General features: G+C 45.9%; 1 protein-coding gene across 11 annotated transcripts in view; it reads left to right on the plus strand.

The window, feature by feature from the left end:
* PXYLP1 (2-phosphoxylose phosphatase 1) overlaps window positions 1-12002 on the plus strand; it is a 72488-nt gene that overhangs the window by 28433 nt on the left and 32053 nt on the right. For 8 of the 11 annotated variants that reach the window (XM_038571064.1, XM_038571069.1, XM_038571065.1 and 5 more), the window contains 2 exons: window positions 684-779; window positions 7943-8074. In XM_038571064.1, coding sequence (XP_038426992.1) covers window positions 7996-8074 — 79 coding nt within the window. In that variant the 5' untranslated portion in view covers window positions 684-779; window positions 7943-7995. Of the gene's footprint in view, window positions 1-101; window positions 345-683; window positions 780-7942; window positions 8075-10143; window positions 10298-12002 lie in introns of those variants that run through there. The other 3 variants (XM_038571071.1, XM_038571073.1, XM_038571074.1) reach the window with 3 other exon arrangements.

A 12002-nucleotide genomic window follows, 5' to 3' on the forward strand; every position in this document is an offset into this window, starting at 1 on the left:
CCCCACCCCCGAATATTTTAAAGCAATTCCTAGGTCTTGAATCATCCTCCCATAGATATTTTTATACATTTTAGCTGTGAGCTTCAAGATGACGGAACTGCATCCTGTGTTTTGGGTCACAGCACTGTGGATGATGCCCAACACATATTGGCTCTGGAGAAATGTTGTTTTGAATGGACTGATTGACTGGATGAATGAATTGGTTTCACCCTTTAGAACTGAGTATGCAAACTAGCTGGAATATGAATAACTGCTAGGAGCCCACAGCCTCCTTGGGGCCTGTCCTGATGCCTGGGGATTTCTTGGAGGTTCTGAAATCTGTCCATCATTCCTCAGACTTTAAGGTTGGTTTATTTTTAGCCAAGCGTCTTTGATTTTGCAATTAAACTCTACGTTGAAAAAAAAAAAAAAAAACTCTACGTTGAGGTGACATTGGATACAGAGGGCTATTAAGATATAGCTTTTACCTTTGCGTGGTTCATATTTAGTCACAATTATAGCCTTGGGTTTTTTTTTTTTTTTAATTATAATACAGTATTTACTTAGGCTAAAGTGATTAAGACCCAAAAAAATCAAAGTATAGAATACATCTAAAGCATTTTCTTTAATAACATCTTTCTATTCCTGGTAATGGTATTTTAACTACACAAATGAGAGATAATTAAATACACTTTTTTTTTCAGGCCGTTGTGGTCATGTTTAAAACCCTAAATTCTGTACACTTTGAAGGGGACCCTGAGACCAGAGTCACCAGAAGTGGCATTTTCCACTCTTACAAGGTAAAAATCGGACCAAGGCTTGGACTTTTAGAAATCTCTGGTGGTAGAATGATAGTTTATAAAAATGCCTTTGACATGTTCCTTTTTCCTCTTAATTCAGAAGTGGTACTTACCATAATGGGAAGTACCTATCAGCTAGTCCTTTTTTCAAAATCATATTCTAAAATATTTTCTTTGACCATTCAGATCTGTTATGAAGTTAAAGTTGGCTGCATTTTTCTGTGTGTTTTATTTTTTGCTGTTTCATCAGGAATTCAGAGTAATAATTTTATTTCTGGATTTAAGATATTTTTACTCTGTGGGTTTAGCACAGGGACTAAGACTGTACCCAGTAGACATCTGATGACTACTAGCCCCTGTTACATTTCAGCCTGGAACATAAAACTGTTGTTTCTACAGAAATATTTATAGGAGTCAGATTGGGTCATGATGCCATGTTGAGTCTAGAGCGTCTTTTCCTTGGAAGGTGATGGGCTTGAGAGATGTCAGAGGACAAGGAGATGTGAGTCCTTTGCTGAAGGTGGTCATAATCCCAGCATCTCACCCTGGTGCTGTAGCAATGACTCTTCACATGCACTTATTTTCTGGGCTGAGAGTGAGCAGGCTCTGGGGTTTCCCACTGTGGATCCAGAGACCTGGCTATCACTTGGCATGACTTGGACAAGTGTGATGGGAGTGTCTGGTGGAGCCAGAGCAGACCCCAGGAGTGTGCACATAGAGCCCCTGTGGAAGGAATATGCAGCAAGATGGCTGGAGGGAACCCACGGATTGCATGACTTTTTGAGTGGCTGTACGAGCCTCCTCCCTATGGATGGAAAAGAGAATGGACTCTCTGGAGAATGGGCCAGAGCTCAGGCCACAGAGATAGAGCCCATTGGCTGGTAATCCTCGTCTTCTTAGGATGGGGCCCAGTAGAAGCTGACACAGATGTTCCAGGCTGGAAAACCTGTGGTGTGTGTAGGGAGGGCTGAGGGGAACACCACAGATGAGTCAGCCAAGGGGAAGACTCGTTGTGGTGAAGGAGTCGGGAATGGGGCTGCAAACGTGGCTGACTGCCCTGACAGCTGGGGCTGGGGCTGATGAGTAGAAAAGTGGCCAGTGGTCAGGATTTGGAAGAGGAGCCACAGTATGGGGAAGAAGCAGTAGCTCAGGGGAAAGGACAAATCTTTTTGTTCAGGTGATGATGCAGGGATCTGTAGGATTCCTCTGGAGCTGGGCAAACACGGCATATGCCCACTGCCACTGCTGTGCACCTCACTGCCTTCCTGCTCTCTCATACTCTTATTCACACTCTCACTGAAGGATCGAGATCCTGGACTCAGAGAAATGAAGTTAATTAGTTGTCAGAGGGGCATACAGAAACTAAGTGACAGAGCAGGGAATTGGCCCAGATTGGCCGGTCTCTGGAGCCTTGTCCTTGCCTTTACGTCAGGACTCCTCTCTGTCTCTCACACTGAGGAAGGGTCTCTGCCAAAGGCATCTTTTCTCTAACCCATGCACCCTAGGTCCCACTATGGGATCTGCTCTTGGCTGTGCACACACATACACATTGGGGTTCTAGCTCCAGCTGCAAACACAAATTCTTCAAATCCATGTGAATTTTAGATACTAAATTATTTAGCCATTAAAAAAATTAAGAACAAAGCATGACTTTCCAAGTTTTCTAGGAAAATAGGCTCCAGAAGAAGGCGTGTATTTTTCCTGGGGCTTGATGTCACCACCCCCATCAGGCTGTGTGCGCACCCCCACAGCCATGATCACCCCAGGCCGGTTCCTAGCACAAGTGGAAATAATGAGACTATGACCACATCCCTGGCTTTTGGTGTTTGATGGTTCCAAAACTGAGTCTGAAGGGGGAGTGCAGAAGTCCTGAGAGTATTAAGGGGAAAAGGGTGGGTGTTCCCAGATTAAGGCCTGTGTCAAATGAAAAGCTATAGACGTATAGAGATGTCAGTAGCCTAAAAACTAGAAGCAGTGAGGCAGGCACACAGTCCCTGCCATCTGGTTAACCCAACACATCCCCAGTATTTTAAATCTGGAACTAAATATAGCCCCTGTCCAAAAAGCACTAAGCTTATTGAGGGATGTAGACAAGTGGAGCTTTGCATGCTTTGTGCAGACCATGGTAGGGAGCTCTAGGCCCTGCCTTAGAAATCCCTGGTGAAGATACAGGCTGTTTCCTCTTTGTTGTATCAGTTAGCTTTTGTTTTGTATGAAGCTCTCAAAACTTAGTGGCTTAAAAGAGTAACCGTTATACTTGCTTGTGATCTGTGGGTTGGCCACGCAGTTCTTTTAGTCTGGGCTGACTTTCCTGGTTGTGTGGCCGAGCTGGAAGAGTCTGGGATGGCCTTGCCCACATATGTGGTGATAGGCAGGCTGGTTATTTGAAGAGAGCCTCGGCAGGGGCTGCTTGTTTGGGCTCCATGTAGTTGCGCATCCTCCACCAGCTAGCCTGTGTGTCTTCCCGTGGTGGTCTCAGTGTTCCAGAAGCTGCAAAGGAGGACAGGCCCCAATGCCTAAGTACTTTCCAAGCCTCTGCTTACAGCTCAGTTTCTGTTGTTCCCATTGACGAAAGTAAATATACCTTGTCCAAGCTTAGAGTCCATGTAGGAGGAAACTACACCTGCCATGGAAACAGAAAGGCATGAACAGATTGGGGACTGTCACTGCTACAAATCCACCATGCTATAACCCTGTGGTCTAAGTCAGTAAGTAGCGGTTGTTTCCACCTTCTGCCCACCAGAAGACAACTCTGGACAGTCTCATGGTTCATCCTCGTGTGAAAAGGCAGTGTCACGTAAAACCATAGGCAGACTACTTAGTCATAGTTCTGGTGGCCTCACCTGCCAGTGAGTGTGGTGGAAAATCCCCTAAGAGGCTGGAGGCAGGAAGTAGTTGAAGGACCAGGTCTGGCCCCAGTACAGGGAAAAAAGACCCTCACCTTCTACACCCAAATGCAGAGCAACCAAGGTGGCAGGTCTTGTCTCTGCGGTACCGAAGCAAAAGACACCACCGGGCTTAGAAGTCAGAGGTGGGTGATTTCCCAGGGCCAGCAAGATTGATTCCCAGGTCCAGAGTGGGAAAGAGGCTGAAGACAGCATTTGCACGGAGCTACAGAGGGAGAGGTGGACAATAATGTGTCAACCTTCAGTTCTCACGTACCCGGAGGAACCAACAAAGAGGTGAAGAAACTCTTCCTGTTGGGACACCTGAGTGTTTTCCAGGAGGAGAGAAGAAGTGACCGAGTGAGCTGAGAGAAGATGAGGCGGTAGTAATGCCAGCAACAACCATTGTCCTTTGAAAGTCTGTTGTATGCTGCGGATTGTACGTAGACTTTTAATTTAGTCCTCATAACATCCTGAGGTAATTAGCCCTTATTCACAGATGAGGAAACTGAGTCTCAAAGAGGTTAAGGAACTTGGCCTATGTCGCTGAGCTCAGCATTCTGGCCAGATCTGTCTGGCTCTGGAGGGCTGCTCCTGTCTTCTGCACCACGCTGCTGATGTGACCCACAAGAAAGAGAATTTTCAGGCAGCCAGGACTGCAGAGCCCTCCGAACCCGGCGAGCTCTGAAAGACCCCAAAGGCCGTCTCCCAGGCTGGAACACGGGAAGATGTGCATGTAAAGGAAAACATGGCGGACTCAAAAGAAGGTGCCATGGTGACAGAGGGGAGGAAGGCATAAAGAAAAGCCCCAGCATATTTATTTTCAGGAATATAGAGATACCCCAAAGGAGACTGATCCTCTGAACCTGTTCCCCATTCTGTGATCCAGTCTCCACCCACACACCCCACTCTCCCTCCGCAAATTAAAAGGATGTCCTTAGGCCACCTGGATGGCTCAGTGATTGAGCATCTGCCTTTGGCTCAGTGTGTGATCCTGGGATCCCGGGGTCAAGTCCCACATCGGGCTCCCTGCAGGAAGGCCTCTTCTCCCTCTGCCTATGTCTCTGCTTCTCTCTCTGTGTGTCTCATGAATAAATAAATAAATAAAATATTAAAAAAATAAAAAAGAATAATCTTATAAGAAAGTCATTAATGAAATAGAATAAATTCAATCAGGAATAACAGATAACAAGAGGGTTCTGAAACCCACAGGCAGAGGTGCGGGGCAAGATGGCGGAAGAGTAGGGTCCCCAAGTCCCCTATCCCCACCAACTTACCCAGATAATTTTCAAATCATCCTGAAAACCTACAAATTCGGCCTGAGATTTATTTATTTTTTTTTTAAATATTTTTTTTAATTTTTATTTATTTATGATAGTCACACACACAGAGAGAGAGGCAGAGACATAGGCAGAGGGAGAAGCAGGCTCCATGCACCGGGAGCCCGACGTGGGACTCGATCCCGGGTCTCCAGGATCGCGCCCTGGGCCAAAGGCAGGCGCCAAACCGCTGCGCCACCCAGGGATCCCTCGGCCTGAGATTTAAAGAGAGAACAGCTGGAATGCTGCAGAGAGAAGAGTTCGCGCTTCCATCAAGGTAGAAAGATGAAACGCACAGGCAATTTAGTGAGGAGTTGCCAGCCGTCTTCAAGGACCTAAGAAGCTGGCACAGGCCAAGAACTCACTTGTTCTGCGTTGATCCACAGCTTGCAGCTAGAATTCAGTTGAGCAGACCTATTGGGAAGACACGACAACACATAAAAACGAACTGTAAAGGCACAGAGATCTTGTTTTACATCTTGTCACTGCGACTTAATAACCTGTGCTCTTGAGTTTTGGTTTTCTGCCTGCATATTAGAAACGCACATGTCTGCCCTGGAGAGAATAAAAGAGGTTGTGTCAAGGGCCCCACATGGTGGCTGGTTCACACTGTGCTCTTTGAATGGAAACCCAGGGAACAATGGTTTCTCGCAGTTAGAAGCTCCTGGGTCCTGGAGAAGCAGAGCAGAGGTAGAAAGCTGCTGAGGGGCTCCCACCCTGGGTGCGAGGGTAGCTGATTGTTATTCTGTCCAAGTGGGGTATGTTTTGAAAACACTGTGGCGGGTGTTTGCAGGTGAATGTTGTCTCCTTCCGTGCTCATCCTCTGGGAAGCTGGGCCCAGCAGTAGAGGCTGTCTAGGGGGTGGAGGACAAAAACTGTGACTCGGATTTTACTGAGGTTGTTTTTCTTTGGCGAGGTTTACTATTGAGCCACCAGACAAGCAATAGCAAGGGTACCTCCAAGGTCACCTCCAGAGCCACCCAGGCTTAACACTCTGTATCTGGGATTGGATTTGTCAGCATCAGGGATTCACCTGCCTTGTTAGCACAGAAGGGACTACCTGCAGTGCCACAGTCAGGTGGACCCACGCTCTGTCTCATACTGTGACCTCAGCCTCCTTGGGGGTTCAGTGTAGAGCCCCTCACCAAGCAGAGATTCTCCTGAGCTGCTTTCAGATCTGTGTGTGTCTTTTCAAACACTCTCAACTGGAGTTTATGAGGAATTTGAATTTTGAGAACAAAACATTTATTTGGGGTCCCAAATCCGTTAAGTCCTGGGTGGGATCATCCAGGGTAGTGTGCTGTCTTAGCCAGGATGCGAGAGAGCTTGAGAGGCTAAAGAGTCTCTTCCAGGGCAGGGAGGGGGTGTCCGCAGGAGGAGTTACAGGCCACCTTGGGACACTAGGCACTGGTCCTTGCTTAGGGGTGGTGACTAAAGGGACAGAAGCAGTGATTATTTGAAGGTGTAAAATTGGGATCTGTTTGTCCACAGATTTGCTGGTTATCAACGTACAGGCTCAATTGTGAGATGCAAGCATATTTTTGTTAACCTTTCAACAAATATTCTCTTTGTAGAAAGACTGACAAATCCCTTTAAAGGAGTGGTTCTCAGACTCCCTTTGCTGGGACTACAGGCTGGGAAACAAGAGACTCCAAGGCTCTGGATCCTGCTTCATTCCCTACAGATAGGCTTAAAAAAAAAAAAAAAAAGGATAATATGAGATAGAATTCACATAACCATTCAGTTCCCTCAAAGTGCACAATTCAATAGGTTTTAAAGATTGATTTGAGAGAGAGCACATGCGTGTGTGCACACATGAGTAGGGGTGGGGGAGAGGGAAAAGGAGAGAATCCCAAGCCCCTAAGCCGACTCCCTGCTGACCTCGGAGCCCAAAGTGGAACTCAAGTCTCAAGACCTTGAGATCAACGACCTGATGCAAAATCAAGGGTCAGGCACTTAATGAACTTAGCCACCCCGGGAGCCCCTCAATACACAGTCACAAAGTTGTGCAATGGGAACCCTCACCACGTGAGCAAATGACCTTTTGTCTGATTGTGGCTCCTAAGGAGATTGTATTTGAAGGAGGAAAAGATGCTGCCCCTAAAATGAGCTTTGAAATTAGTGTCCTCTTTGAACCATAACGGGTTGAACCTTTTCTGAAGAGATTGTGATTTTCAAGTTCTATTTTAAACCCCAGAGAGAACCGGGAGACAATCTTGATATCTAAGACTGATGGGGTTACACCCTAGAGCAATCACGCAATCATTCACTGTTCTCACAGAAGGACCTCATTCAGCATTTTTTAAAGTCCTTTTGCAGAACTCTAACACAGTTAGAGGAAATCAGAAGGGGTAGAGTGGGGCTGCAGGAAGACCGGCGGACACAGCAGGAATAGATAGGGTCACCAGCCCAGATGGGCGAAGGTCTTCAGCTGGCAGATGGGGCCACTGAGTATTCGGACAGGTCCTCTGCCATGCCCCAGCTGTCCCTAAAGGTGTTACTGTGGGACACAGGGCAATGATTGGCATTCAGGTGAATGATCAACATTTTAAAATACCAGAATCCTATTAGCAAGATATTCACCAAGGGAGGTTGAAGATTTAGAAGTTGGTTGTCAGAATGGGGTGAGCGTGAGCTGGTCCATAAAGACTTCATTGTCTGGCACCCTGTAAGTGCTCCATCAGTCTCCTTACATTTTTCTTTGGAAAGGTCGTGCTGGAAAGTATCTCATTCTCTGTCGATGTCAGATAAACGGAACCCTCGTGAACTGGTTTCCTCTCATTAATCTGAAGGGAACATTCTCGGCTGGGCTTATTTGGGGGGCAAAGACATAACCAACTATTGTTCTCCGATGAGGATTCACGCTTCCCTGCTGGAGGACTGGGCTAATTGGATTATTTTCAGTTGACAAACTTGGTTTTCCACCTCGGAACACATGTTTATTGCCTCTTATTCACAGGATATGTTCCCAATTGGAGGTGAAACCATGAAGAGAAAATAGAACAAATAATAATGCTTTTCCGCAATCGCTTCTTGCTGCTGCTGGCCCTGGCTGCGCTGCTGGCCTTCGTCAGCCTCAGCCTGCAATTCTGTGAGTATTGCCTGGTGTCACTGGGTCGCCGGAGGGGAGAGGGCTTCATTCTGGAATAGAGGGCCCTTGTGGGAAGGAAACAAGTAGGCCCCAAAGCCTTTGTTTTTCAAATGAACAATGCAGATTAAAACAACTGAGTCTTTTTATTGCTGGTACTGATGGTGGATGGTTGTGAGTACAAATCCTAAACTGCAGAGCTTTGTCCTGAGCGTCTTTTTTGGCCATAAGGAATGAGTGCTCACTGGGCCTCGCGATAGTTTTTGACTTCTGCATAGATTCCTAAACTACTCAGTTATTCTCAGATTCTTAGGTCCCCAAGGGGGAGACACTGAGTGGCCCAGTGTGAGCAGAGGTAGTTAGCCTGCTGCTTGGTTCTTTGAGGGTTGGGTGTCTGTTTTATGTTCAGTGAGCTGTGAGGCTGCAGTTGTGTAGGGGAATGAGGTACCAAACTCAGTTTCCTGGGCAGCAGGGACCATGTCCAGGAAATCTCGTGTGGCGAGGCAAGAGCACAGCTGATGAAGCCAGTCCACAGATCTTGCCACCCAGCACTTTGTCCTTCACTGGGAGCCTGTGCTCAGGTTCAGCCCCAAAGCCTATAAAGTACCACCACTGCTCTGCCAAGAGTGGCTGTCCTCTAACACAGGTCTAGCCCCAGCATCTCCTTGGTTGTAACCCTTCAGTGGTGGCCCCTCCAGTGGCCCCTCTCTCATGCCGAATTGCTTGGTATTCTCTACACATTTACCCTGTTCTCTGGGCCCAAATTCCACCAGCCCCTCTGCCATCCTCCTCAGTTCCCTCTCATCCTTTACTCCCCATGGTTCACTCAGTCCTTTTCTTCTCCAGGAAACTTCCAGGACTTACCCCCACACCCAACCGGGTCTGATGCTTCTTTGATGTGCATCCAGGATGCCTTAAACCAGTCCCCTTCCATACACTAACCACTTACACTAACTCTAATGTTGAGTTCTTGTGTCTCTTGCTTTTTGTTTTTTTATTTATTCATGAAAGACAGAGAGAGAGAGAGAGAGAGAGAGAGGCAGAGACATAGACAGAGGGAGAAGCAGGGGACTCTGATGTGGGACTCGATCCCAGGACCCCAGGATTACGACCTGAGCCAGAGGTAGACACTCAACTGCTAAGCCACCAGGCGCCCTTGTGGCTCTTGCTTCTACAAGACTGTTCTCTGAGAGCAGGGGCCATGTCCTGTTTCCCTCTATACCCCGGGAACTGCACTGCCAACCACACAGTAGGTGTTTTCATGACTGCTTGTTAAATGAATGAATCTACACCTGTTCTGAAAAGCAAGCTGACCCGAATTCCCTCTCCTTCTGGTGCTGTATACTTGAAGCTGAGAACATCTTCTGTATGATGCTGGAAATTGTGTGTTTGCTGTCACCTGCCTTTTCTTCATATTACCACCTCACCCTGGTGGATGGGAGATAAGTGGTTGGCACCCATCACTGCTTAGGACGGCTCTGTGAGGAGGTGGCGTTTCTGTCGCAGTTTGAATAATGGGAAGAAGACCAGGTGGCTCAGCAAGTGGGATGTTCTGAGTGCGCTGGGGAATATCGGAAAGACTTGGCATTTGGAATAAGTGGTTTGAAGAGAGGCTTTGAACAAGCTTCCCTCATACACCTCCAATTTGTGACATACTCCATGCACGTGTCTGGTACATATGACAGGCTATTTCTAATACTAAAGACAATTAAAAATACTCATTTTATCCTTCCAGAATAGGAAATGAGGTCAAGAGTAGGTGGACATAGGAAGTTTAAAGATAACTCCAGATGGTTAATGAACCATAAAATGCGAATCCATTCCAAAAAAATATGTTAGGACTCTCACTAGTTTAATTGTCCATAACTTTTCATTAAAAATTTTCCATCCTTTGGCTGGAGAGTTAGGAGGTTACAGTCAACCTTGATTTTTATTCTGAGAAGCTGACAGGATCTGAGACGTGAATGTGGGTTACTTGTGTTTGCTGCGTTTCTCTTGCATGAGGTGGTTTCCACGTCACTGAATTGGCCAGTGTGTTTTGCTTATTATATAACTCTTCTGAAAGTACCTTCTGTTTTAGGAGAGCCAATTTTCAGCCATACTTTTTTTAAGGGAAATTTTGCAGGGTAAATTAGCCTGCCTGGGTTGGAGCTCTTTATTCTTGGATACGTTGGAGTTCGGAGAGATATTAAGATATGGATGTTCTTACTGCTCTTCTACTTCTAGGTAAACTGTAACTTTGGAATTTACCCATTTCTGTAGAAATGGAGTTTAATTGCTTTATTTAATTGCGTTGTGGGTTGCTGCTTATTATGGTGTAAGGAACTGCGCTAATTGATACCACAAAGGTATACGTTTAACTAACATTTGTGTTTTCATTTTTACCCTAAAATATATGGACTTTTTTTTCCCATCATCTCTTCAGAGTAATTTTTAAATGCCAGATTTGCACATACAACTATTTTAGGTAACCTTTGTGAGGTAATCAAATATAACTTGGTTTTTCCTCAGGCTTTAAGTGAATCAGTATAATTTTATTTGCTTTCTGCACTGATCATGTATTTTATTTTGTCTTGTAGGCTTTTTGAATTTGAGAAAGTTACGATCCAGGTTACAATTTTAAAAATCAGGTTGTTTATTATTATTATTTTTTAGGTTGTTTAAATAAGCATTTCTTCCTCTTGGTATAGAAAGTGCGTCTGTGAACCCAGATATATTTATTAAGTGCTTATGTGTGTCAGGCATTTTTTTACAGTGTCGGGGTGGGGGTAGGTGGAAGGGATACAAAAAAGGTTAAGATACAGTTCATAGTTTCTCAAAATATGTTTATTTTAAATGGTACTAATGACTTGCTGTATGCTAACAGCCTTTAATGGAAATCATTCATTTTGTATTTTCAAGCCCTTGATATTTTTGAGTTTAAAATAGGGAAACTCTGAAATTCCTGATGTCTGAATTATAGAAGGGAACAAGCAAGGCATAGCTATCTTTAGTTATTCTAGCTGAAATGTCTATGAGTGGAAAAATCATTTCTCAGATTAAGGGACTCCTTTAATGCCATAGGGCAAGACCACCAAGATATAAAGACTTGATTAGTTACATTTCTGCTTTTTTCTGCTCTCTTGTAATCGTCCATTTTGCTGCTTCAACCCAGCCTTTCCTTAATTCGTATTTTATGCTGGTCCTGCCATGTTCCAACGGGCAGTCCCAAAATGGCAGCGTGATGGAGCCTGCGCAGGCTCTGTCTGGAATGACAGCCTTGAATTTGAATGCCGCTCTGCCACTCAGCAGCTGTGAGCCCTTGGGCAAGTTGGACCTCTCAGAGCCTCTCTTTCTTCTTCTGTAAAGTAGAATTAGTTGCTGCTGCAATGTTGGTGTGAGAACAGGCCTTGTCAGGAAACGCTTGGCTTGTAGGAGCCTAGTCAATGTGAACCTTTGAAGCAACAGCACGGAGTCCCATCACCAGGTACCTTCTTCAGAAGCCAGGACTCTTGGTGTCCTGAAGGCTGCCAAGGCTTGTGTTCCTTCAGCCACTTGTCAGGGAGGAGGCTTTATTTGTTTTTGATCAGAGCTCATTGGCCATGAATGTGGCCAGTCTACACTGGGCACATGGCACTATATCTGGGGGTGATCTTCCCAGGCAGGGCAAACCAGTTGACCAGAGCAGGTTCTGAGGAAACTATCGAAGATGGACTGGAGGGAAGAGGGAAGATAACCCTGCTGCAGTGAAAGCCAGGGCTGCCCTCAATATCGGAAGAGCCCTTTCTGCAGGAGTCAGACTGACTCTGTGTGGCCCAGGTGACCATGGGGACACATTCCAGCTAAGCATAAGGTGGAGTGTCCTAAGAATCCATGTCATGCAGAGGTAGTGCAAACTCTGGAGCATTGCTCTGGAGCATTCTCTGACCTGAGAAGGCAGGTCATTGGGCCT

Source organism: Canis lupus, chromosome 23 (assembly GCF_011100685.1).
Source record: "Canis lupus familiaris isolate Mischka breed German Shepherd chromosome 23, alternate assembly UU_Cfam_GSD_1.0, whole genome shotgun sequence".
Lineage (NCBI taxonomy): Eukaryota > Metazoa > Chordata > Mammalia > Carnivora > Canidae > Canis > Canis lupus.